A 27787-nucleotide genomic window follows, 5' to 3' on the forward strand; every position below is an offset into this window, starting at 1 on the left:
AAATGTAGTGTTTGCTCTACATTTCTCCGTACAATTTTTATGATTATTTATAAAAGAGTACCCACAGATGTTCCCATTTATTAACTGCAGTAACCATGTTTCGTAGATTCTGACTTTTCAAGTAGTAAAAAAATACTTTTTCTCTAATGTGAAGAGACTTGAAAACCTTCGTTATAAGATGTGCACGTGAACATACTATACATCTGCGTTGTCCTGACTGGCCACCACACCCACCTGGTATCTAAGACTCACAGCAGATGTAAATGTGTTTAGGGTTGTTATTTTTTCTGAAATTAATGCGAGTTGGATGAGTTGGACACGTCAGTATATTTTGACCATGTGGATGCATGTCTAGGAGCATGCATACTTAAAACATTGGTACTATAAGTTTACAGAAGCTATATTTAATGTGAGGGAGTGTTGTTTATTCAGTTTTTCTTGATCCTGATTTTTGGTTGCCTGAGTAAAGGTACAAGGAAAGTATATGAGTACAGTTTTATTGCTTTTGAGTTCCATAGTAAATTTAATTTCAGTCTTTTGCTCAGAATCCAACGTGTGGAATTAATCACTGTTAACTAACACATTTAAGTTCATTAAGTGTAATACATCAAGATTAGGTGAGTACTTGATTACACAGTCTTTCACACTATTTAAATTTAGGTCGAGCTACAAGCTGTCGACTGAGGGTGTTCAACTTGCAGCCACTTGTCTTCGCTCCACCTTTAGGTCGATTCCGCCGATTGGTGTCAGAACGATGTTGTTGGGAGCCATGCGTAGATTCGACTGTTTGTCTCCAGCGGGCAGAAAGTCAAATTTTGACAGCAGCTGTATCAGTGCCAACTTCACCTGCATCAATCCGAAACGCATGCCTGCAACAAAATAAATGTGTCATCACTTCATTGTGGGTGTGACTGATAATGCTGTGTTATACATGGAAGCGCTGTAACAAATACGTATGTATGGAAAGCTCGAACGAGCGTCCATTTATATAGCCATTCGAACATCTGTCTTACTGTAGCTATAGGCGAACCCAAGTTGGCGCCCGGGCAAACTGTGCGAATCGATTCATTCCCTTTTCAAAAGATTTGAGTTGTGTTCAAATCAATGCTCAGCTAATTGCAGCGTTCGGATTTTACATCCAAAAGCAGTCACCCTCGTTCGGGTATTACGTGCGGATACGGTCACTCTTAAAGAACTACGGCTGGAGCGAGACTGATAGTTCTAATTAAGTGCACCGGTGTATCGGACTTAGAAAAGACTTGGCCGTTTAAAAAACTGGGGTTCGTTTGGTTTTTACGTCCAAAAAAAACGCCTTTTTTGGAGGTTTCTGAAGTGCGCCACTTCTGTACTTTAAACCTGTACGACTCGGTTCAAACTTTGCAAGGATGTAGATAAATGGATAAAGTCAAACTCAAACTTTTTGAATCTAATAATTTTTATCTGTTGTAGAGATACGATAGATTAAAGCCGAGCTAAATGTAACTCGTAAAAGTCATTCTTGCGTAAATAGTATGTGTGCAAACGGTTTAAAGTGAATGAAATCAATAAAAATCCCTTCTCACCATAAAGTTGAAAACTTAATACTAAAAATATAGCTTCATTTGGATATCACGTGCAAAAAAAAAACACGTTTAACATGTTTTTCTGAATTTTTTTACGCGTGCCACTTCTGTGTTTCAAACTTGTGCGAATCGGTTCAGATTTTCTAAAGAGGAAGACAAGCCCTGGTGGTTAAAAGTCGTCTTATTGTTCTGTCAAAGTTTTAAATGTGTCACGACATAGCGGTCAGAAGTAGCACATAAAATACACGTAAAATACGGTTTTATACAAATCGCACGAGCTGGGTAGGTTTAAAGTGATACAGATGAAAATAACAAATATATTCTTATGGTAATTATAAGAACCGTTTGCAAAAATCTTTCATCGTTCAGGTCTTATGTGCGAAAAGTGACGCATTTGATGAAACTGTGTTTCGCAGAAATGCGTTGTATTTTAAGCCTGCATTTGGATTTGATAAAAATTAGTCATTATAGTTGATTATTGTTTCTCTGTTTACAACTTAAAGATTTTGTTCACCACATGCAAAACAATTCATGCACCAAATCAAATCCATACCCAGCCCTGTATGAAATGATATGCTGCTTGAACGAGCATTTAAAGCTTTATCGATGACCACGCAGAAAATTTGACTAACCCGAAAATTCCTGTAAAAATAATTGTCAGAAAGAATTTCAGCTTATTTTTAATCAACGGAAAATGCTTTACAGCGTTTTCTTCAAATAATGCTATACTACATTGTAGAAGTTATATTTTCCGACAAAACAAGCTTAAATTCGTTTATTTTGTTACAGGAATGAGAAGTTGATGGTATTTTGTCATGCATACGTTGTTTGGTTGTTCTGTTTATTTCTGCCAATCATACCCATCCTTATTTCGGATTGGTTGTTGCATTATTTCATTCCGAAATTTTTCACCTGAGTTTTCCTAAAGGCGGTTCTTTATTTTTCATTTTTATTATTGCATACTTCAAATAAACAATGACAAAATTTTAAGACAAGATATAATAACAAGATGTATGCTTTTCAGTAATTTATTATTTGTTGTGCGAATCGTTCAGCTTGTGATGTAGTAAGTCTTTAAGTAAGTTTGTCTGTGTAATTTGGTCGTATCGTAAATTTATCTACATAATATAAACTACATAAATATATTATCATGAACTTCGCACAGTACTTAATATTTCACTCGGCATTATATCTATGTCTACTGTTATTTTGTGCACTGTATTAAGTCTATATCGTTGTTTTCTTATCTTTGCATATAGAGTCTTATATGTATATAAAAATAATTTATAAAGCATACAAAAACTAAAAAATGGAACAAAAAGCTTCCTTCATGCATGTGACCTTGTCGTGGTAGCGATACTCGTGTGACAGTAGGCTATATAGGGCGGATCAACCATACCAGGCAGGTGACTGAAGAGAATCCAGAATAATAATGTCCTATTCAAGCAACATCGTTAGAAAGATAATAAAAATCCTGTACTGGATCAGTCATCGTTTGAGTCAACAAGAATTAACATCGGTTGCCAAGCTATGGCGGTTTAGTGTCAAAATTACGGTAAAGTAAAAGCTGGGAATCAGAATGAAAAATGCTCCTATCACAACCCAAAAAAGCCGAATGTGTCCTGGGCAGAGTTTGGGATCTAAAACAAGGGAACTAGGTTTTCGATTTATCTGGAAGCTTCAGAGGCATTTAAGTTAAAGCATCTTGACATATTCATGCTTTTTTACGAGTTAACCCTAATTCCTCAACGCAGTGAGCTCTCTTAGCTGAAAGATGGTATATCTGCAGTTGCGATTTATTTCCCTGATATTGTGCCCAAAATATATATGTAATAGGTAAAGACGTTTTTCAAGGGCTATAAAATTTTTGGCGGTAGATTTATTCCTGGGGGACGCTAAAACATTTTCTTTTTATTTCTAGCTGGGGAAGAGGAAGGGTTTAATTTTTATCCCTCAGTGGGATCATTTCTCCCAAAACCTACCCCTGTTACACGTGTGGTGAGGGGTGTTAGAACAAACAGACACAAATTTATGTCCTATTAGAGAGCAGGATGCATCTGCAATAGGAAGTATCCCAAAGTGGGGATGCATGCATCCTAAACTTTAATGATACGTAGTATCATATGTATGACATGACAATGTCATGTTGGATGACACGATGAAATGTGTCATGTTATACCACATAACATCATGTATCATGTTGCTTTACTCGGCACTCCATATTACATGACATGGTTACTAACAATAATAATAAGTAAAAATGCGTGAATATGTCAAGGTGTTTTGCTTCAAATGTCTTTGAGACTACCTCGTCAGTCAAAAAGCTAATTCCATTCTTGTACATGTCTGACTCTGCCCAGGACATATTCGCCTTTTTTGTGCTATGACAGGAACATTTTTCATTCTGGAAAACTTTCAATCGTAAACTTTGGGAAAGAATCAAAGACGTAATTTCATTCATCCCAGAAAGGAATGTAACATATTTCTAAACAATTACTTATACTGAGCTAGTATTGATTCATACCAATCACTGAGAGGGATCAAACTTAAAAACAAACAAATCCTGAACTACTTTTTTTTTAATTTATATATATCCGACATACAGTGCCCATTCTCTCATAGGAGCAGTACAGAACTGAAAATTGAAATAAAAGTACTAGTCATATACTCCTTGATCAGTTTCCATTCCGTCGTTTGTCGGACGTCATTTCGCAAAACACTCGATTTAATACTGCAATAGAATGAATTTTTATTCATGAATGTGTTGATCACACTTGTCAGAGTTATTAGAATGACCAGTTACGACTCTAATCATTCATCATCACAACTAAAACTCCAGAAAAGACAAAAACTATTATTAAATATATTTATGAAGATATTGAAAAGGTCAAGATATAGAGAAACATAAAAATATACGCAATGTGCTGCAAACGTTAGTTTCGTAACAAAATACTAGTCATAGTTTTATTTTTCTCTTCATATTGCCCTTTTTAATGTTTTTATAACTGTTGAACAATTTAACAGTAATTTTGAATATTCGTGATTTCTGTGTTTTTAATTCCAATGACGACTCAATAGAGCCAAAATCGATCGATTAACCGTCGTAACTCAATCAAATGTGAACAAGATATTTTTCGAATAGAGTGATGTATTGTATGTAGATCACATGTACCATTTAGTCCGTCCGTTTTCGTTCCAGGAGTATGGCGATCATAATGTAGCTTATTTCTCAACTCAAAGCGATCTCCATACTTTTTTGCTGTAGGTGAATGGTAAGGAGTTGTGGTCTTTCTGTCATCCAAAAAGAAATATACTCGGTGGTACACAAACAACAAATGTAGCAATGAGTTTGTTTCAGACAGTAGAGTGGAGAGATACAAAGTAGGTAATGGTGGATCCATCTACGAAAAATTCTGTGTTTGAACTTCGTCAGTTCTAGCAGATTTAATGCCAATTGACTTCTTAATGGTCTCATTTTCGTATTAAAATTTGTCTTAGTGTACAGGAACAAAATCAAAACAAAATAAAAACACCATAACGCCTATGTTACGGGATTTGTACTACAGTATGGCAAATACGTGTATTATTTAAAAGGATTAACAGCAAACTTAAAAAAGGAATCAATAAACAAATAAACATATTAAGCAGTACTGATAAATGGAAACAAGGAAAGTAAAGGAATTTATGGTTTTTATTATGCAATCACATTTGTATTACTACATGAATTGCTTTAAGTGTATCAAATGATCAACTTCACGTCAATATTCAGTACTTGATCTCAGCCTAAATGAGAACCATATATTGTCACTCACTGAGTGACAATGCACGTTCCTGAATGAGCACAGGACCACAATGCAACATGTCGATCAACAGATAATCTTTGAGATGTTAAAATCTGTGAAAGAATACAAACGTGGTTTCCTCTGGAAATAAATAAAATTTTGACGCAGTAATAAATATAAATTAGAATTCTGTCCACTGAGGAAGTACCATTAACACTGCTGTCCATTCAAGTTTCCCAGAATAACTGTGTAGCCTCATTTCAAAACATACTGGTGTGGCCCAAATTTTTATTTGTCTGTACACATTCCTAGCATAGTAGGAAGAGAATTTATGAACGGGTTGCACAGATATTATGTCATGCCATTTTTAATGTTTTGTTACCGATTTCAGACATTTTGCTTCAGTAGAGTCTATTAAATTAATCAATAAGTAGCGCTTCTTCTTTTTTAATAAAAGTAAATCAGTTTGAACAACTGCGCAAAAAACAGCATGATCTCTGACAGTTTCTGACAGATAACGTGTTGCTGATTCACTTTAACTATGAGCATAGCATCAGGGATAAAATATAGGGAGCGAAAGGTTATCTACTACTTGTACAGAAACCACAGTTGTGAGAGTCGACGGACGTGAAATAGTAGCAGTTCGAAGTGAGTGAGACAGGCTTGCGATCCGTGCATTGACTAAGCTGTGAACGAAACCAAGGAAAGTTTGATAAGGAACTAAAGTTCAGAGAGAAGAAACGAAAACTGTTTACTTTTTCAGAAGGCTTTGTATTTTCTAAGACGGCAGAGGTCATGGAAGAGCACTGAATGGAATAGATAACGTCTTGAAAAGAGATTATAAGATGAACAGGAACAATGGAATGCTGTCGAATTAATTCATGGGACTGTGAGGGATTAGATTAAGAAACGACCCACTAATAGTAGTAGCTGGGTTTTACTATTTGGAGAGCAAAGTAACTGACGATAACCAACTGGCAATAGTAACAAAAGCTTTTTTGAAGCAATTAAATTTTTTCACATCAGATACGTATTTAAATGTGAGAAAGTCTTTCCAAATTGTAGATTTTTTTGGAAGTGAAACGGACGATAAACTGTCCAGAGAAGAACATAACAGAAGGTTTTGAAATGTGATGTTACAGAAGAATGCCGAAGAATTAATGGGTAGATAAAATATCTAATGAGGAGGCATTGAACCAAATTGGAGAAAAAATAAATTCATATTACAATCTGGTTAAAAGAAGGGATGGCTGTACAGAACGCATCATGGAGCATTAAAGAATCGCCAATTTGGTACTGGAGGGAAGTGTGTAGCTAGTGTGGAGGGGTGTTATCGAGGGAGAAAAAGGCACGGATACAGAATACAGCTTCAAATGGAAGTAGGTACCAGTACTTATAGACCATCATGGAAAGCTACATCAAAGGAGCCTTTGGACTTAAGAGCATAACAACAGCAATAATAATAGTGTCTGTAAATTTGGTGGGATTTAGTATTCCAGTATCTGACGTTCATCTCGACTGAACTAAGTATATTAACCTCAGGTACTAAAGTTTCTGGATTTTTTGGCAAAATCATAATAGGCACCAGTTTATCAATTGGTTGAGGAGTATTTTAAACACAGAGTGGGGCCACTGCTTTCTGACACTACTACATATAACGATGACGCTGGCACAGCTAACGCAAGAGGCCGTGGAAGCGGGCCAACCAGAGCCGACCAAACACACTCATGTCAGGGTTATCTGCTGATACAACAAGAATTGCCACTTTCGACACCAGGCAGTTACTACATTGCGGTCCAGGTGAGGATCCAGCGTCGTAATGACGACGACACAGCAGAAAGGCAGCTCCACAGCTGTGCGGTGGCTTGGGTATTTCAAGTCCAAGCTGCAGGCTTTTTTGGGGCTAAGGGAAGAGAATCGACGCCTTTGAAAAACAAATATGCACCAAGCTTGTATAAATACCCCTCCTTTTGGAATAGAATGTATGCAGTCTGGCAGCCGCAAGCACTGAGGAGAGGTCCATACCAGTCTACAGGTTGACATGGATGTACAAGACACCACCACGAGACTGGGTCTCCACTAACTGCAGGCCTACTGATGGCTCTGAGTCATGTTGTGGACTTAGAGCCTTCCAGCCGTTGGGCCACCGCTGTTCTCACTTCCAGTCGCTGCCAGCCCCCTACCTCTGTTCGAGACCAGGACGGTGCAAGCGACCAACCACCTTCCACCTTCTCCTGCGTGGGCATATTGTCTCTGCCAGCTTCCGTCTGCAGTGGCAGGGTCTTCCTCTTCGGGATCCACGGTTGGATTCCGCACGTTTTGATACGTCCTGCCCTGAGCTGCGAGATTGCGTCCAGTCGACACACAAGTAGCCACACCCACCTCACGTCAGCGTTCCCGCTGAGTCGCTGGCATCACCATTTCTCCAGGCGGAGACTACAGGCCGTCTGCTTACAAGAGCACTTGTATCCTGCTGTCTTCAGCAGACGTTCTGGAGGGTGTTGCCACGACAGAGTGTATTTACAATTGTTGTAGTGTTTTCACTAATAAAATGTATGTTTCGTCAACGATTTTTTCCAGTCGGTATGGTGGATGGCTACCAGGATTCCACCCATCGTTCTCTGTTTCCACACCAAGGGTGGTGAACTGTTTGCTCATGAAACTAACAACACAGTTCCACCAACCAACATACTGGCCATCCAGCCCCATCCATTACAACAATTATCTATGAATGTGCTGCATACTTCTGTTATTAACGTTTCTCTCGATAGTTCTGCGTCGCTTACACTAGACGGGAAAATATTTTCATACATATTATGTAAAAAGTTTATAAAATATGAGGAGTGAGTGACTCACCAATGCAAATGCGTGGCCCTTCGCCAAAGGGTAGATAGCTGTAGGGATGCCTGGATGCCTTCTGCTCCTCAGAGAAGTGCTCCGGGTCGAATTCCTCAGGGTTTCGAAAGAACTTGTTGTCGTGATGGAGTCCCATGATGGGAATGATCACCTTAGTTCCTTTCTCCAAGACGCAGTCGTGTCCTGGCAGTTTATAATCCTGTACCACCTCGCGATTGAGAGCTGGAACGGGCGGATACATACGAAGGGTTTCTGAAAAAGAAAAGGGCAGATGTTAACGTATAAGGCTTAGCAGGTGTTGCACAGTGGCGCTTCATATAAAGTTTTAAATCTTCCCATAGCGATCTCAGTTAACTTGTAGACTGAAAATAAATCATAGAAAATGTGTGATCGTAATAATCCCACAATAGTAAGAGAAAATATGTCGGTCACTAGTTTCTAAACAGTCTGGCTTATGGCTAGCACTGTGGTAAAAGCAGTGTTTCCTTTGCTATAAGCGCCAAGGTAGATAACAGAGTCAGATACTATGATAAATACAGTTGTGGAATTATTCTTCTGAGGACTGACCAAAAGAAACATTATCCTGCAGATTGTAATGTCCATATCACAAGATGATGTCCTCCTCTGTAGCTAAGTGAATGAATGCGATGTGTAGGACCCAGGTTCGATTCCTGGTAGCGCCAAAGAATTTTTCTTGGTGGGAGGACTGGAATGAACCGCACTCATCCTCGTAATGCCTATTGAGGAACTACTTGACCGAGTAGTAGCGCCTCCATCTCACGAAAATTGACAACGTCTGGAGAACAGTGTGCTGACCCTAAGCCTATGCATACAGCATCCAGTGATGCAGTTGGCAGAGGATGGACCAGGAGTCGGTAGATGATAATGGGCGCTCCACAGGCCTGTGTACGGAGTTTACGTTTACGTATATCACCAGCAAATGGTGAAGAAGGAGAGAAAATATATGTAGGAGTAGAGGAACTGATGGGATGTGGGAAGGTGACGGACCATTCACTGCCCTAGGTGGTTGTAATGCTATTAGACAGAAGGCAGTGGAAAGCAGTGTTGCTGCAGACTATCATACTCATCAACAACAATTAGCGCATTTGAAACTAAAATGAAAACCGTTAATCTAGGAAGAAGAAGTATAACTCGTGTCAATACCTCTTCACAGCTTTTGATATTCTCCCTGTATCATCTATATGCACTGTTGCAGTCAAGAAACTAAAAATTATAATTCTTGAGGGTATTTTTCTTCTGTCGTAGCAATTACAAAAATGCACATATTTTGTAGTTGCAACAACAAAACAAAAATACCCTCAAGAATTATAAAGTAACTACGGACATTATGACCACTCAAATGAAGAATAAAAACTATACGTTTTTAATCGTAATACTGAAGTAAACTCGATTATACCCGTCATAAACAGTAATAATTGTCTCCTCTTGGTTGTTTAATAACAGCTAGAAACAAAACTGCGTAATGAATCTTCTAGGAATTGTAACAAATAATTATCAAAAATGTTGCAATAAATGTTTAAGGTTTTAAGGTGCTGTTAGAGCAAACCTTGTTATTCTCTGTGGCTGACGAGCAAGTAAGGTGCCTTGTGGGAAAGGAGTTACAAACGTCCAATCTGCATGAATGAACAAATCAGAAAGACATGTCTCTCTCTCTCTCTCTCTCTCTCTCTCTCTCTCTGTGTGTGTGTGTGTGTGTGTGTGTGTGTGTGTGTGTGCGTGTGTGCGTGTTTGTGTGTGTCTGTGATTGCGTTTGTGTACGTACGCAGGACATAGTATATAGTTGTATGTGATCAAAAAGTAAATAACAGAATCGGGTAATGGTAGTCAGCGATGAGGCGATGAGACGGGATCTCAGACACGTAAGCAAGCTTCTTCAGTTGGGACGTGATGGTGGCAAAGTCAAAATTTGTAGATTGGTGGGCGCCTCTACTTCTGTTTGTGTTCTTATCTGTTGTAAGGTTTTCATTTCACCAGTGCACTAATCATAACTTAGTCTATATTGTAAATATATGAAAATAAATATGAAAAGCAACAATGTTGTTTATGGGTGTCACTAATCATTCTGTACCGAATTACGTCATAGTAAGTAAACAAAGAAGTTGGGTAATAATACTGAGTGTTTGGCTTAATTTTTTTCGAAGCTTATCATAAATTCCTAATTATCAGCTCGAAAACAATAAAATTACATATTTAATGGTTTGTTTGTATGTCGCTACGTGTCTGCAGTCCTGCTACACATTGAAATCCAAGGACGCCACTACAGACACAGAAGTGAAATATCACGGCACTGTGGCATAGGGCTTCCCATGTGTACCAGGCCTGCAGACATGTTCCTGAAAATAAACAAAGGAATATTATGTAATTCTTTATTTAGAAATGATAATGAAAACTTTGTGAACACCCTCGTCGTAATTTAAGCTCTCCCCTGTTAATGGCCTTAATGTGTTCACAGCTCCACTGTAACTGTGATAATGTATGAACAGTAATAACCAAAAGCATCTAACATACCGTTCACCACCTTTTCCAAGTATGGCATCTCGGTCATAATAACTTCGTACGTCACATCACCGTTGGTCTTTTTCAGCATGTCGTCAATTTCTTCTTGCAGTTTCTTCTGGATGTCTGGGTGTTTAGAGAGCTGATACAGGCAGAAGCTTACAGTGGTGGAGGAAGTCTCGAACCCAGCGAGGAAGAACACCCACGCCTGCGCTGCCACCTCCTTAGTCGTCAGGGTCTTTTCTGCCAGGGACAAAGTGTGTTCGTAAAGAAACTGTAACATACGTCGTAAAGCAAATACTCTTAGTATTACGAACTGTCTTCCTACTAGGAGTCAAGGGACGTTAGTATCTGAACATTTCCGCCCTGTAAGCTTAAGTGAGTGGAAGTTGTGCTTTCGAAATGTTCTTATATTATAACTAATTGTAATAGCAACAACAATAGCAGAAAACTTTACTATAACGCATACTACCAGTAAATTCATACTATGGAGAAAATAAATTAAACGATTTATTGCAGCAAAATACCCATTGCAGTTATACATTAGATTACAATCATTTGAGAGTATATTACAAGGATGTATTGAGTGTCTGCATAATTCTTAGTAGTAGATCACATTCAGTGCAGGTATTATAACAGATTATCATTTGAACCATTTATTGCATAGTCTCTAATGGATCTGGTCCTCTTGTTGCATATTTCTATATGGTATCTCTCACAAGACTGTCCACATAGTGTACACTTGTGGTATGTTGTATTTGCACAAATTTCATGTTGGAATCCGTGTACTGCGAGTCTTGTAAGTACGTGTCTCATCTCAAAATTTGCTGCTGTCCAAGTGCGGTCGATCATGGCCCCGGATCCATTGAATTCCCTTGGTAATTCCTCTCTTTTCTTGAGTAGTGATCTTAGTAGGTTCTCCGATGCTGATATGTTGGGAAGTAAGAACCTTGTCCTTAGATCCTCCATGAGGAAAGATTCTCGGGCGAGAAGGTAGACTAATCTTGATCTTGTGGTTTTTGCTACCCCCAATGCTCTTTTGGTATAGGTTGCTTTTACTCTTTCCAATGTTTCTAAGTTATTTTCATTTAGGTTTATCCATATGATTTCTATTCCATAAGCCAGTATCGGTATTATTTTTTATTTGAAGAGTGCTATAGCTGTGTCTAGATTTAGTGTTCTGATGGAACTTATTTCGTTTATCGCTCTGATGGCCTGTGTCACTTCCTCTGTTGTGTGTTTAGTGAAGCACTTCGCGGACGGCTGGAGTGTTATCCCAAGATATTTGTAATCTTTTGTGATAGATATTTGCTTTCCTTGCAGTGCAATTCTTGTGGTTTTTGGGATTTGCCTGCCTGGTCTGAACACCATCATTTTCGTCTTGTCGGTGTTGATTACGAACTTGTGTTTTGTGCACCATTTTTCCACGTCTTCTATAGTCTCCTGTAGTTTCTTTAAGTTTTTTGAGCCTATCACAATGTCGCGATGGAGAAAATAAAGCACAGTCTTAAAGAAGGTATACATTCATTTCTGCAGGATGTTTAGGACCGTGTGTCTCTTACTCTCATATGAGGTAGTGTTAGTGTAAATTGTGTTTTGTGCACCATTTTTCCACGTCTTCTATAGTATCCTGTAGTTTCTTTAAGTTTTTTGAGCCTATCACAATGTCGTGATGGAGAAAATAAAGCACAGTCTTAAAGAAGGTATACATTCATTCCTGCAGGATGTTTAGGACCGTGTGTCTCTTACTCTCATATGAGGTAGTGTTAGTGTAAATTAAAAGAAAGTCCTGTGAGCGAATGTCTGGCAAAAAAATTTTTGTTAAGAGACGAACCATTTTACTTGTTTCAAGAACTAAGTTGATAGCTTATTTCTCACGGTTGATTGTCTTTACGCCTAGTCTTCAGACTGTGCTAATGTAAGTTACGACCGGATTCTGACAATGTATACCGTAGCGAAATGCTAAACACCTGCATTTCATAGATTGCATTTAACTGGTAGACTAGCAGAGTACCTATCGTTGCCCAGCTAAGTATTTATTCCGATCTCATACTTGTCGATACCCTCCTTTCCCCTTTCTGCCCATCTCCTCCTCCGTCACTTTCCTGCCCACCACTCCCTCTCTGTCCACCTCCTCCACCCGCCACTCTCTGACCATCTTCCCCTCCCCTCTTTTCTGTCTCTGTCCATCTCCTCCTCTCCCCTCTCTCTGTCCTCCGCCTCTTCCCTTTCTCTGTCCATTTCCTCCTCCGCCCCTCTCTGTTCATCTCCTTCTTCCCCCACTCTCTGCCTTTCTCCTCCTCGCCTGTCTCTGTCCATCTCCTCCTCTTTCCTGTCCATCCCATCACCCTCTCCCCTTCTTCTGTCATTTTCTCCTCTGTCTCTCTCCGTCAATCTCCTCCTCCCCCACTTTCTCCACATTATCACGCTCACCCCAAGAGGAGGCTGGTGATTCTAAACCCTAGCTTCTAGATTATTACTAATTTGTTTAAATCGTTCCAAGGATTTAGGATAACTTTTTTACCCACGTCAGATATATTTCACATAAATTTAACATAGTTCACATGTATTTGTACACATTTTTCTTCTGTATCTGTGGCGAGTTCCACCCTGCAGTTTCATTTTCAGGCACCTTGTAGCCTGAACTTTGCGTCGTAGAGTGATGTAATTTTGCAGGTGCATCCAGTGGTATATGTGGCTACTGTCTGCGAAATATGTCGTGGACAGGGTTTGTAGTAAAGAAGTAATAAGTTAAAACGTCATACATACTGTAGCAGGTTTTCACGTATCTCTGTATCTGACGCCATATCTCTTGACTTATGTGTCGTATAATGAGAGATTTTTTCTAGGTACATTCAGTGTTTCAAACGGAATTAGTAGCAACGATGTAATAAATTTAAACGTGTTGCATGATGCGGTCGTTTTTCATGCAACTCAGTGTTTATGGCGTCATATCTTCTGAACTGTGGTTCGTATAATGATATAATCGTGCTCATACATTCAGTGGTATACGTGAAGAGGGTCTAGAAAGTTTGTTGCGAATTCAGTCAGTAGGAAAGACAAAATAAATTAAAACGTCATGCTTCATGCTGCAGTTTCACTGCATGAACAACGAAAATGTAGAAAGCAATAAACTTGTTTCCTTTCTCCGTTCTGTGGGGGTCGTCAGCGATTAAATTATGGGTATTCACGACTGGTGGAGCACACAGATTTTTCACCCCCATCCCACCCCATCCCATTTGATAAGTAGGTGGTTATTATCATCACACCGATGATTTACGAACGGTAAGTGATATGCGTACCAAGTTTGGTTGAAATCAGTCCGTCGGTTTAGGAGGAGATGTGCAACATACGTACATACATTCCTTTTTGTAACATGTGTGTATAAGACGGGTTTGATGTGCAGTAGTACGGTCAGATGCAAATCCTTGATCTATTATGTAATCAAAGCATCATATTCTATTTAGTATCAGTGTGTTAGCGGCAAGACTGTCTGACCATGCTCGCAGGGCTGTGCACTTTACCAGAATAATAGCAAATGCTGTGTATCACCTATTTCTGCGTGGCAAATTACCTGTCCTATTGAAGAACATTTACTATGTAGAAGACAGCGTTCAGGGCACTACCCAGTTTCCTGCACCTCATACGACAGTACATAACAGAAACGTTTAACGAGTAATGGTTTGTTCGAGGAGGTCCAGTAGCAAGAGTTGCCTTTCACCTGACTCTAATCCGATAGGTCTGAAGCTACAGAAACTATGGAGACGTAAGAGGACTGATGTGTTCCATGTTCCACACCTATCGACTATGGGCGCCTGTTATGTGAGCTTGTGTCCTATGCATGTGACAAAATCCTACTGTACCAGTACGTTACTCTTAGGGAAGGTAAGCTGAAGAACGAATAGTAATCACATCAAGCACTAGCCCAAGAGCTGAAGTCCTGCTTAAAGTGTCTCTGTAGGTCACAGTATTTTTTTAATTGAAAGTGTATTTGTAGTCTGTTATCAAAAGTATTTAGATTTTAAATAAAGCAATTGTTTAATGGAACACCACATCTGCGCAACGGTACCCCTCCTCTAGCCCAAAACTCACTTCACCTAAATTCTGGGAGAACTTCAGCATTTAAACATAAGATGACAAAATATCTTTTAGACGTAACCAGGAATATAACACCCAACTACGTATTGGCCCACAACAGTCACTCAATAGCTATTACACCAAACTACACACAACTCAGTACTAACCACCTGCACATGTATCTTAGTAAATAACAAGAGCTGTATTTCTGATATTTGATACAAAGGCCACTGAGCTGTCGTCAACTTTGTGAGCTTGGCCACATCTTGGGCCGCAAAAAAGAATGATGATAATTGCTACATGCACCACAGAATGACACCACCAGTCTTGACCTTCATATGCGTGCACTACCAAGTGCACTATTCGGATTAACTTTTGAAAACATCATAATATAGTGCATAAAATAAGCACTGCCTGCCTATTTTGCCCAGCTCAATAATGTATACGTTAACCTGCAGACGAGTTGATGAGTGCTAGTGATGGCAGTTTACCATTAATTCATTAATAATGGTAGTGTAAAATTCCTTATTACGAGATTTAGTCTCACTGTCCTTATCTGTATCAACGATTTAGAACAAAACCTGAGCAGCCGGCTTAGGTTGTTTGCAGATGATGCTGTCGTTTATCGTCTAGTAAACTCATCAGAAGATCAAAACAAACTGCAAAACGATTTAGAGAAGATATCTGAATTGTGTGAAAATTGGCAACCGACCCTAAATAATGAATAATGTGAGGTCATTCACATGAGTACACGGTAAGTCAGTTTACTCTAAAGACCGTAAATTCAACTAAATATCTAGGAATTACAATTAAGAACAATTTAAATTGGAAAGAACACGTAAAAAATGTTGTGGGGAAGACAGACCAATGACTGCGTTTTATTGGCAGAACGCTTAGAAAGTGTAACAGGTCTACTAAGGTGACTGTCTGCACTAAGCATGTGGGTCGTCTTTTGGAGTACTGCTGGGCGATCTGCGATTCTTACCAGATAGGATTAACGGAGTACATCGTGAAAGTTCAACGAAGAGCAGCACGTTTTGTATTATCGTGAAACAGGGAAGAGTGTGTCACAGACATGATACAGGATTTGGGATAGAAAACATTAAAACAAATGCGTTTTTCATTGCAACTGAATCTTCTCACGAAATTCCATCACCATTGTTCTCTTCCGACTGCGAAAATATTTTGTTGACGCCGACCTACACAGGGAGGAACGATCATCATAATAAACTAAGGAAAATCAGAGCACGCACGGAAATATATAGGTGCTCGTTTTTTCCGAGCGCTATTCGAAATTGGAATAATGGAGATCCATTGTGAAGGTAGTTCGAAGAATCCTCTGTAATTTGCAGAGTATCCATGCAGATGTAAACGTAGTAATGTCCTGTCTTAAACCTCAAAACCTTCCTACAGGTATGGCATGGAACGAGAGCAAGAAACACTATTGAATGGATGATGTAATAAACCTTTTCGAAAAGGGAAGAGTGTAAAGACAGAAACCTAGACAGATCGGTTTCATGCCATAAAGCAGGCCACTTACGGCAATACACTGACCTAGCATTGCACCATGGTGTTCTCTGGGATTTGCCATTCACTTGCCAGTCAGCACCCAGACGGTTACTGTAACGAGGGAGAGTATGACATTCAGAATACACGACTTCTACAGCCGTGACGCCACAACAAACGCCTTCTTACATGAATAAGTACCAGCTGTCTGGCCTGGGTTGGCTTGTGTCAAAGTAATGAGTCATCCTGTCATAATTTTGTCATACTGTTGGCCTCCGCTTTCTGCCGCCACTCTACCATCATACTGACAAGACCGCCTGCCTAAAGTGCCACTTGCTGGGCCGGACATGAGACCCTCCTAACCACTGAGGTACAGGTCAGCTGGCAGTCTGTGTTTGCACCCCAAATGCCTGTGCCTGTCTCTAGCCTCAGCTGAGAATGGCTCAGCAACGACACTAACGTCATAACAACACGAGACTGCGGTATCAGCCCTGATGCTGCTCAGCCGCTGATTGAGGTTGTGTCATGTTGGGACTGCACCAAGCCTAGCAGCAACAGGCATTCTACTGCAGTGCTTCACTGCTGCAGAGTCCAAGTGTCTACGCCCATCTTCCAGCCACTTACAGATGAGGGCTCGAGCTTAAAATAAATTAGTAAAAGGGTTCTGCTACCTAAGAGTGGCCTGTGTCAGGCCATCTTACCATACTCCACCAGACCATGCCCACATCCTAAACATTCCCAAAATAACACTCTAGGGAAAATAAGATGCCAGCCACTGATGACTCAATACAGTGCATGATAAGACTAGACGTTCCACAGAGTTGCTACCATTGAAGATTCTATATGGAGATCGCCAACGTAATTTATTTGTTCATCTACACATTCGTAATGAAGAGCATATGGATGTGTCAGTGAAGATGTAACTGATAACATGAAGGTTGTCTATTGGTATTAACATCGCTCTTACAGTAGGAATTAGTCGTGGGTGAACAGATTTCGGAAACAGATGTTATCCAAAAGTATTACACACGTTAGAGAGTCACATATGATTAAATTCATTTGACTGCCAAGTTCTAAACTATGAGAGATAATCATTACAATTTTATTATCGAACTGCAGTATGTAATGATGTGTTAAAATATCAAGGGCATTAAATCTCATGTCATTAAATGGGATATTTGCGATGTATGATGGAAATGAGAGCAGAACAATAATATCTTAATACAAACACATATAAGATTAACAGCCTAGATAATTCCTTAAATTAACATTTCAATATTTTTTTTAAAAATTGTATACACTAATAAATACTTGTTATGTATAGTATTCTTCAACAGACTTGATAATTCCCTAAATTAAAGTTTCAGTACTTTTTTAAAAACCATGTGCACTAAGAAATAGGACTTACGTTCAGAATTTTTCCGCCCAGTGATTGAGAAGCTGTCATCCACGTATCCATTGTTCTTCAACTGAATCATCAACTGCAGGAAGTCCTTTCTTATGACCCCTGTCTCCTCTCGGTGTTTGACTGTGTCCCTGACGACCTTTGTGAAGTAGTCTGTGATGTCCTTTGGCGTGAAGGCTATAGGCAAAAGTGTGCGTAGTTTTGGATTCGAGAATCCCAGAGCCTGAGTCAGGTATGTACGCAGGGATGGCTTGAAGAAGCGCCTGCCCCATTGCCGGAACTCTGCCTCGGGGTTGTGCTGGCTGTCAACGTCGATGCCGAAGGCGCAGGAAGCGATGACGTCAGTGGCGTAGCGGGCAATCAGCTCACGGACTTCCACAACACTGCCTGCAGGTGTGACGTCAGCCAGAATCTGCGCACAGTCGCGCACTATGCCGAACATGGCGCGCATTTTTCCCGACGTGAACGTGGGCGTCAGCTTCTGTCGCAGACCCTTCCACTTGGTTCCTCCGAGGAAGAAGAGGTGCGCCGTCAGGTGATCTGTCTCCTCGTCTACATAGATGCCCCGGTCGGGAAAGTAATTGAAATCCTTCACTATGATCGTTTTGATCAGCTCCGGATCCCTCACAATGAGAAGAGGGTTGTTTAATGAGTAAATACCGACGACATCCTTGCCTTCTGCTTCGAAATAAATGTCCCTCAGATCCTCACCAGGGCTTTTTTTCATAAGTGCTGTGTTCCAGCCATTTCCCAGCGGGAAAAATGGCTCCAAATATGGCAGACCTTTTTTCTTCCAGTAAGTGTAATTGATTTTAAATGTAACATATAGTATCGCAAAAAACGTTGACAGAAGGGCCAACGCCTCAGTCATCCATGAGTCGAAGATAATAGCCATTTTGGTTCCTAGAGAAATAAAAGAGGAAACAGAACATTAGTATAACAGGATTATATTCATCATAACACGTTAATATTTATTTCCTGGCTGTGTTGTTCATGCAGTCGACTGCTACAATGTAAAAGTAACAGTAAAATAGGCTGTTAACTGTATTCCAGTGACTGCATTACAAGTTGGCCATGCGCAGTTGCCACGCGGTTTGAGGCGCCATGTCATAGACTGTGCGGTCCCTCCGCTGGAGGTTCGAGTCCTCCCTCGGGAATGTGTGTGTGTGTGTGTGTGTGTGTGTGTGTGTGTTGTTCTTAGCATAAGATAATTTTTTAGTTTAAGTAGTGTGTAAGTCCAGGGCCAAAGACCTAAGCAGTTTGGTCCCTTAGGAATTCACACACATTTGAACATTTGAAATGTGTTAGCTTGCATTCGGCATCCCTAAAATGTATTTTACATGTGACCACATTAGTGTGTTTTTCCCTTGATACACTATGAGAGTTATTATACCTCTAAGATAAAACAATGAGCCTTACAGTTTTACTCTTGACATTGCCTTCTATATTTTATGCAATAGCAGAATATGAAAAACGAAAAACTAACAGAATGAATGAAAAATGTTGGGTGTCTCTCTCCCAGACGCCTCTCTATTTTAGATCTATTGAATATTTGAGGTTTGACAATAAATAATATGGTATAAACATCACAAAGAAATTTGAAACTAGATCCTAGGAAATTCTTTCTTTTTGCAGTTGATGTCTTTGGAAAAAGAAACTAAACTGTTCTAACACTCATAAAATGTTAGATGTGTGGAAAAATATGTGGAGAAATTAAGCACATGTTACTGTGTAGAAACAAACGCAGATAAAATGTAGTATATTGAATCTCCATTGCCACAACAGAATTGTAGAAAAATGTGAGGTATTCCAACATAGTTACACCTGCCATATGGGATATAACACAGGATAAGGAACACTCTGATTTTGTCGGCAAAACTGCTTCTCTAGGCTTAGATGTGTGTCTTTCATTTATCACTAATTCATGTTTCAGCAGTATGAATTTTTAGCTATAGTCCATAAATTCTGCATAACAAAATATCTGCTTTACGTCACATGTTAATGTGATGACCATTGTTTGTATCCAGACAGAAGATTTATATATTCTTCGCCATGGAAAGCAAATTCAGTTTTGTAAATTACCAGTCAGCCCTTCGAAACACGTTGGACAGCAGTACATTTGTATAAATGTTCACTTGAGGCAGTTTTATATTTGCCTGTAAGTCTTAAATAAATGTTTGACTTTTACTTATTTTTCTTATTCCTTTCAGAGCTGCCCCAACATCACCAGCTTGCCACGAACCTAATTTGTATTTTCACAAGTTACTATGGCACAGTTATTTAGTGGTCCATGAAATAGCGAACAGATAGATAGTGGTATCAGCACCACAATATTATACTAAAGGACTTTCACTGAGGTACTGGTTTAAATAACCTGCCTTAATTCTACGAGTGTGGAATTTCATCTGATGGAAACTTCCTGGCAGATGAAAACTGTGTGCCGGGTCGTGACTCGAACTCGGGTCCTTTGCCTTTCGCGAGCAAGTTACCAACATATACAATGTATCATACGAATATTCACTGGAAACAGAAGGCTTACAGTTCTTTTCGAAATAATGCTGGTTTTTGTAACAGAAATAAAGGGGGCGTGGTGGCATACATGACCATAACATTAACATTTGGTTTATATAAGTAATTTTCCTTTGAAACCCTATAATGTATATCAATGTAATCAGGAAAGACTACAGAATTAAATAAAGTCATAAAAAATTTCGGTTTTTCCACCATTTATAAGTACCCTGAATCCTTAAACAGATGTCTACAGAATGATAGTGAGCAAGCACCACATAATATTCACACAGCATGTTTTTGAGCGATGAAGACTTTCTTTCTTAAAGATGAGTTACCCCAGAACGTTACTGCATATAATACAACTGAAAGAAAATACACAAAGTACATCAACTTACAGGTTTGTCTCTTCCCAGGGTTTCCAATGAATCTCAGTGCAAATGCGGCTGAACAAAGTTCTTATAGGAGTTCCAGGAAGTGCTTTTTCCAGTTCAAATTCTCACTGATATAAGCTGCCAAAATTTTGGAAGTTTTGACTTATTTATTATTTCTTCACCATGTGCTACACTTATCATAGGTGTAGTACCTTTAGGTGTACAAAACTGAATTTGTTGCATCCTTTCGAAATTGAGAGTGAGACCATTCACAGAAAACTATTGAATGGTACTTTTAAGGACACTGTTTATTCATCCTTACGATTACAATACTACTGTCATTCCCAAAAAGGACTAATTCTGTTTGTTTTGTAGTAAACAAAAGACTATTTTCATATGTTAGGGACTTCAGTGGACCTCAGATTAAGGCTTGGGGAACAATACATGTGATTCCTCCACTGTTAGAAGAATGTTTACTGATTACATTTACTAAATTGCCAAGTACAGCTATCTGTATTCTTTTCATCAGCTATGGCAATATCCAATGGTTGTCTGTACTATCAGTCCTATAAAATCCCAATTTATGTAGAATATTCTGATTCACATAGCCAAATGCCCTACATAGGTCGTAGAACATTTCAACCAGTGCTATTCTAGCAAAATTTGGTGAGTGATTGTGTAAATGCCATTCTCATTGGAGCAACTCTTGTGAAATCCGAACTGTGAATTACTGAAGACATTTTTGTTGCTTAGGTGGAATACTATTCTAGAATACGCCACCTCCTTAAAACGTTTGGAAAAGGATCCCAGTAGTGTAATAGGTCAGTAGTTACTGACATCTCTCCTATCACTTTTGTTATGGAGGTGTTTGACAATGGCGTATTTCAATCTCTCTAAAAAAAAAAATGTGTTGGGTTAGTGAAGTATTGCATATTTAAGATAATACAATACTTATTATATGGGAAGAAATCTGTAATAACCTGATGAAGGTTCCATCAAATACAGATGAGCTTTTATTTTTGAGTGGCTATTTTCATAACTTCAGAAGGTGAGGCTAGTGAGATATTCATATGATTGAATGTTACGAAAGTTGCATTCTCTTTAAACAGCTGTAAGTTTTCTCTTGTGCTGTTTATACCTATATTTTCTACTACATTTAAGAAATGATTGTTAAACATATCTGCTACCTCTGCCTCATCATTTATAGCCATTCCATTTAATTCAATAGTGATGGTGCTCTGTTCCAGGTCCTGTTGCCTGGCTCATATTTCATTACATTACACATAGCTCTAAGCCTATCGTGAGAATAACTTATTTCTGATATAATATGTGAGTTTCTTAATTTTTAAGGACTTTTCTTAGTAATTTTGAGTAAGTTTTGTAATGTGCTACAAATGTAGGATCTTTACTTGTTCTTGCAAATGAAAACATTTTCCTTCTATTTCCACATGACGTATTGAGCCATAGTCATCCATGGTTTTCTGCATGGCTGTTTAAAGTCCTTTCTGACTAGTTCATGTGAAAGGCTGCGCCAAATAATGACAAGGCTTTATCATGAGGAAGATTAAATTTTGTGTCAGCATTTGGTTAATTTTTCATTTTTATAAGTAAGGGCCGTTTTTATTTTTTAAAAAAGATACAAATACTTTAGTAAAAAAACTTTTATTTTCTGATTCGACACACTTTTAACTATTTTTCTACATAGTTGCCTTGTTTGTTTAAGCACTTGTCATACCGTACAACTAAGTTTTTAATTCCCTCTTCAAAGAATTCGGACGCCTGCTCCGACAGCCAAGAGTTCACGGCCGCTTTCACTTCATCGTCGTCATTGAAGCGCTGCCCGCCAAGATGGTGTTTCAGGTACCGGAAAAGGTGAAAATCGCCAGGAGCAAGGTCGGTGCTGTATGGTGCATGGTCCAAAACTTCCCAGCCAAAAGAATCAATCAAATCCCGGGTCTTTTGAGAGGTGTGAGGCCTAGCGTTATCGTGCAGGAGCAAAACTTCTTTTGTCAGCATGCCATGCCTTTTGTTTTGAATTGCTCTGCGGAGCTTCTTTAGAGTTGCACAGTAGGCATCTGAGTTGATTGTCGTTCCTCGTGGCATAAGTCCACTAGCAAAACACCGCGCCGGTCCCAGAACACAGTTGCCATAATCTTGCTCTTTGACAGCAACTGTTTGGCTTTGATCTTGACGGGTGAGGCTGTGTGTCGCCATTCCATCGATTGTCGCTTGCTTTCGGGAGTGATATGGGATACCCATGTTTCATCTCCAGTGACAATTTGACTCAACATGTCATCCTCTTCTTCCTCGTAACGAATCAAATGTCCAATGAAGTGGAAAATCTCTTCCCTTTGTGGTCCTCTGTGAGGAGTCTGGGTACCCACCGAGAATACAGTTTCTTAAAGTTTAGATTTCAGAGACAATTTTGTACAAAACCGATCTTGAAACATGTGGAACCAAAGAAAGAGTGGAAATTGTGAATCTTCTGTCCTCACGAATCTTTGTTTCGACTGCAGCAACCAAATCATCAGTGATCACAGATGGTCAGCCTGAGCGTTCTTCGTCATGGACGTTTTGACGGCCATTTTTAAACTCTCTAACCCATTGACGCACTTTACCTTCACTCATTGCATTCAAGCCGTAAACTTCTGTTAACTGACGTTGAATTTCTGCAGCTGATAGGCTTCTCGCGGTCAAAAAACGTATCACTGACCGTATCTCACACGCGGTGGGCGATTCAATAATCGTAACCATTATAAAGTAGCACAGCGATGCGTACACGTCAGCTACAGAGCTGCAACTTGCATCAGTGTGAACGGGAATGATGCCGGCAAGTGGCGCGGTGGCTTGTTGCGGCGTCCACGCGAACTACGGGACTACACGCGCGAACGGCCCTTACTTAAAAAACAACCCTCGTAGTTCACGAACAAAGCAAGCCACACTGTTGAAAGTAACCTATGTATCAGTTCTTCAGGGAAGAAACTCCTACTAAATTCCTTTGTTACTGTTGGCATCCCTTTTACTGCATACTCTCTCTTCACCCCTCAGAGCACAGATGAAATGTTCTCAGGTCTTCGCATAGGATGCATGTTTACCAGCGAAGCTTTTTTCTATGTTTGACTGACAAAGCGCTGAGTCAGTGCCAAGGAAAACTGCTTTTACTCTATGCAACAAGGCAAACGGATGTGCAGAGGGACTAGCCGCATTCCTTTCACACACAGCACGCTGCTTCTCTCGCGTATATGCTTGTATCTGTCACCAACATTAATAGTATGAATGTACGCAAGCTTTCCCATAACACTTGTTCAGTTAAATTTTCAGTGAGAATACAGAAGATGTTACACATACTGTGTGTACTACATGAGGATTTTTTTTATCAACTGATCAAAGTTTGTAGCTACATTAACATTGACCTCTACGCTATATTTATAATGTTTATCATAAAACTGTATAAAAACAGCGATTTGACGGTAGAAATATCCACAATTTTTTTTTTAAGTTCAAAAAGAATTTCGAAACAATCCACTAACTAGTAAGAGATGCAGTGCTAGACAAAGCTGACAGAAGTGTGTTTTTCTTTCTATTTGTGTCTAGCCTTCTGTGTGATCAAGGTCTGCTGCCTTCCATTTATTTAAAAGTTTCTCATGAAACGAGGCGGGGGTAAAATATCTGCGTGTGAATACCGTCGTACTTCAGTCCAAACTTTGGTCAGAAGTTTAGCGCAAGATATCACACAGTTTTCACGGCCTTACTGGTCTTTTACGAGACACGATATAGCTCAGGATAGTGTGATTCGTCACAAAGAGAAATAGAGAACGTGCTGCTGTGTTAACAAAACCACACATGACAACAATGTACAAGATAAAACCGCTGTCTTTTACCGTGCGCAAATCCTTGTGAGCCACACAAAGATAGGATGCCATCACATATGTCCCCAAGGCTTGCGATGCAACGTGTAGTCAAATAAAAACTAGGATTTGTGACTGAAGGCGGTTTATTTTCTAACTAACAAAAGTTATACAGTCACAGAAGTAACAATGACAGCTACAGATAAAACTAAGTAAGGCAAAAACAAAACGACATTACATCTGCTTCACTCGAAATATTGTATATATATATATATATCAACTGATCGAAGTTCGTAGGTACGTGTGGGAGAGAGATTTCAGTAGAGAGTATCAGCTTGGGACTAAATTTTACTATATTTAATCGATTAAAAATTTCACTACTGAAATTTTGAGAAAGGACAGAATAACTTAGAGCAAAGATCATAGTTTACATACACTGTGCCTCGAAATCAAGAATCAATCTAAGAAACTAACAAAACTATTAGAAAAAGAAAAACGATGTCTCTTAAAACAAATTATTTGACTAATTAGACAATAAACTACGCGCATGTTGGCCTGCAGTTTTATAATGTTGCTTTTTACGTGAACGGCAGTGTGATGACGAAGTTATTTTACCACGTACAGAATTTCCATTGTACAGAAACGACAAGTTTATGAGCCCGAGAAGGGCATAGACGACATTTCATAAGAAATTCTATGACTAATTTTTCTAAGCCACTGTCGCTACATCCAACATTCCTGTCAAATTTTGACTAGCCCGTAGTGTGTTTCTACTAGTAAGACAGGTGATAGACCGGCCAGTGGGGCCATGCGGTTCTAGACGCTTCAGTTTGGAACCACGTGACCGCTACGGTCGCAGGTTCGCACCCTGCCTCGGGCATGGATGTGTGTGATGTCCTTAGGTTAGTTAGGTTTAAGTAGTTCTATGTTCTAGGGGACTAATGACCACAGATGTTAAGTCCCATAGTGCTCAGAGCCATTTGAACCAGCCAAGACAGGTGATAACCGTCAACAACATCATTCACCACGATCGTTTAACTACAATTTCTCAATTAATCGGAAAAAGAAAAAAACACAATCTCGAGAACGTGGCGCTACGCCATTTCTGAACTACACGTACTGATTTAATATCTGTTTCACAAAACAGTCACAAACATATCTCGAGGGAGGTCATCGACTGCGCTATTGCTCTCACAGTGTGTATGTGACTCTTTGATAATACAACTCCAGCATTTCTTTCAGCTGAAATTAGATCTATTGGTAGGAAGTATATGATTTTGTTGTCCGGGTCCGGCAGAATCTAAGTTAGGCGAGCGTATAATTTCTCACGCCTTTTCAGATCGTTGACTGAACAAACCATATGCGCCTCACAGTACACAGTCCTTTCGCGTTTTTATTAAGCTGATGAAGGAAAATATTTGAACAATATTGCATAACGAACGCATAGCTTTAATGCACCACTAACTGAAATAAGCAATTAAACTTGTAAAAGAATAATACTGTGAATCAACAGTTCGTAATGGCTAACATAACAAGCTGTTCTTACATAAACACTGTCACACGACTAATATTCCAAATTATTTACGGTAACAATGTGCTAATTCTAGCAGTGCAGGAATCACGTCTGAAAATATACACCGACAGTGTAAGCTATTGTGAGTTTGCATATAACCCCCCCGAGGCACAATAACCAGAAGAGGGCTGGACAAACTTTAAAGTCGATCTCTACGATGGCGAACTGCTTTGCACTGAAGGAAACTTTCTGAAATTTTTCTGTGAGTACGCAGCAACTTATAAGCTACAAATGAAAACGGATGGAATCGGTGAGTGTGGCGGAGCCATTGTACCACAAACCTAATCATTTCTTGTAGCCAGTTTCAGTAGAATATTGTACCCATTAGATATAATGAACACAAGGACGCATGACAAACAGATTTTCTACCACCCTGTCAGTTGGTCTGTTTTCAGAAATATTTTTAAGGCGGAAGAGGAAAATGACGTTGTGCTAGATCTACAGTTCCAGACTTTTAATAAAAATAAAATGCTTTTCAGAATATGTGCCGCAAATATCGCCGTACGAAAAGAACTACGAGTATATTGATCCTGCGTACTGGTATTCGGTTACTTACAATGCCTCAACGGTGAACATGAGTGCGTTAATTCTCGCTAACAGCTAAGGAAAGCATTTTTACTCTGTTATCACAACTGAACCAGATAAAATGATAAAATGGGACGTTTGATGACAAACCATAATATCTGTATGATAGAGCACTGTAGTTTCGCATGTTACTCGTTAGTTGACAATGTGAATTAATGTTTAAACTACGCACCTGTTCTAAGTTGATTGGTATTTACGTGCTGTCGTTTATTTACTACAAGCGAGAGGAAATTTGCGTGTACGGAATGAGATCGGTCACAGAATGAAAACTGCAAACTATGGCAATAGGATACAGCAATACTTGCCTGCTGCTGATCCAGTTGCTGCCGCGGAACTCTGTACGATATATTCTGCACGCTGCTTATATATGCGGCTGAAGGTCACAGTTTCGCGAGTCATGTCTCCACGTGACCACTCACGAGCTAAAGAGATGCGCGTGCCTCGCAAATACTAAAATGCTTACATCTGTGTAGAGTAGACGTTTTCTGTAGCTGTCTGACAGAGAAATCAAACGACGTTACTGACGATTCGTCACATTTGAATACAGTAACCAACACGTTTTACAGAAAGATGTGCGTGTCTTCTGTCATGTCGCACATCCACATCTGAACTCCACATGATGTACCAATATTATATTTTATCCTACCTATTCCATTTACAGATGATGCGTGAGAAGAAATATCGCAAGTACTCTCATTCTCAACATTTCGAGAGTCCACATGCGAACATAAAAGAAACCCTTGTTCCCAGTTTCTGAAGCACCAGGTGAAACGCGTAATCCGTGCCTTCACTCGTTTTGGTTCGTGGGCTCTGGGAATACAGAGTCGTTCTAGTACCGCCTCCCAATGAAGCTTGTTGGACAATTCTTCTTCGATCTAGCACTTACGAAGAAGACTCGTAACGTAGCGCGCAGCTCTTCTTCGAATCTTCGTTCGACCGTTAATCCTACTTGATTTGAGTTTCAGATCCCTGAATAACATTGACGAATTACAAGAACGAGCGACAGGTAGGCGATCTTCTTCGTGGAGGAGTTAGTCTTCCTTATGACTCTTCCCATCGTCTTTCTCCAGCGCTAGATTTATGTGATCTCTCTACAGGTACGAAATTACGCCAGTATTCAGTCTTCTCCAGTCACTAAACCTCAGATCGATGTGTAAGACGCAGAAGCAGAATGACGAAATGTTAGGCTTTAAA

General features: G+C 39.5%; 1 protein-coding gene across 1 annotated transcript; it reads right to left on the bottom strand.

Annotated features, from left to right (window-relative positions):
* Window positions 1-481: 481 nt before the first annotated feature.
* On the bottom strand, window positions 482-26919 carry LOC126483728 (cytochrome P450 6k1-like). Its single transcript, XM_050106835.1, has 5 exons — window positions 26899-26919; window positions 17709-18608; window positions 10730-10960; window positions 8201-8452; window positions 482-869 (listed from the first exon to the last, which is right to left on the bottom strand). The coding sequence occupies exons 2-5, from the start codon at window positions 18598-18600 to the stop codon at window positions 691-693; spliced, it is 1554 nt and encodes a 517-aa protein (XP_049962792.1). The 5' UTR covers window positions 18601-18608; window positions 26899-26919; the 3' UTR covers window positions 482-690.
* Between the last annotated feature and the right edge of the window lie 868 nt (window positions 26920-27787).

This window comes from Schistocerca serialis, chromosome 6 (genome assembly GCF_023864345.2).
Source record: "Schistocerca serialis cubense isolate TAMUIC-IGC-003099 chromosome 6, iqSchSeri2.2, whole genome shotgun sequence".
NCBI lineage: Eukaryota > Metazoa > Arthropoda > Insecta > Orthoptera > Acrididae > Schistocerca > Schistocerca serialis.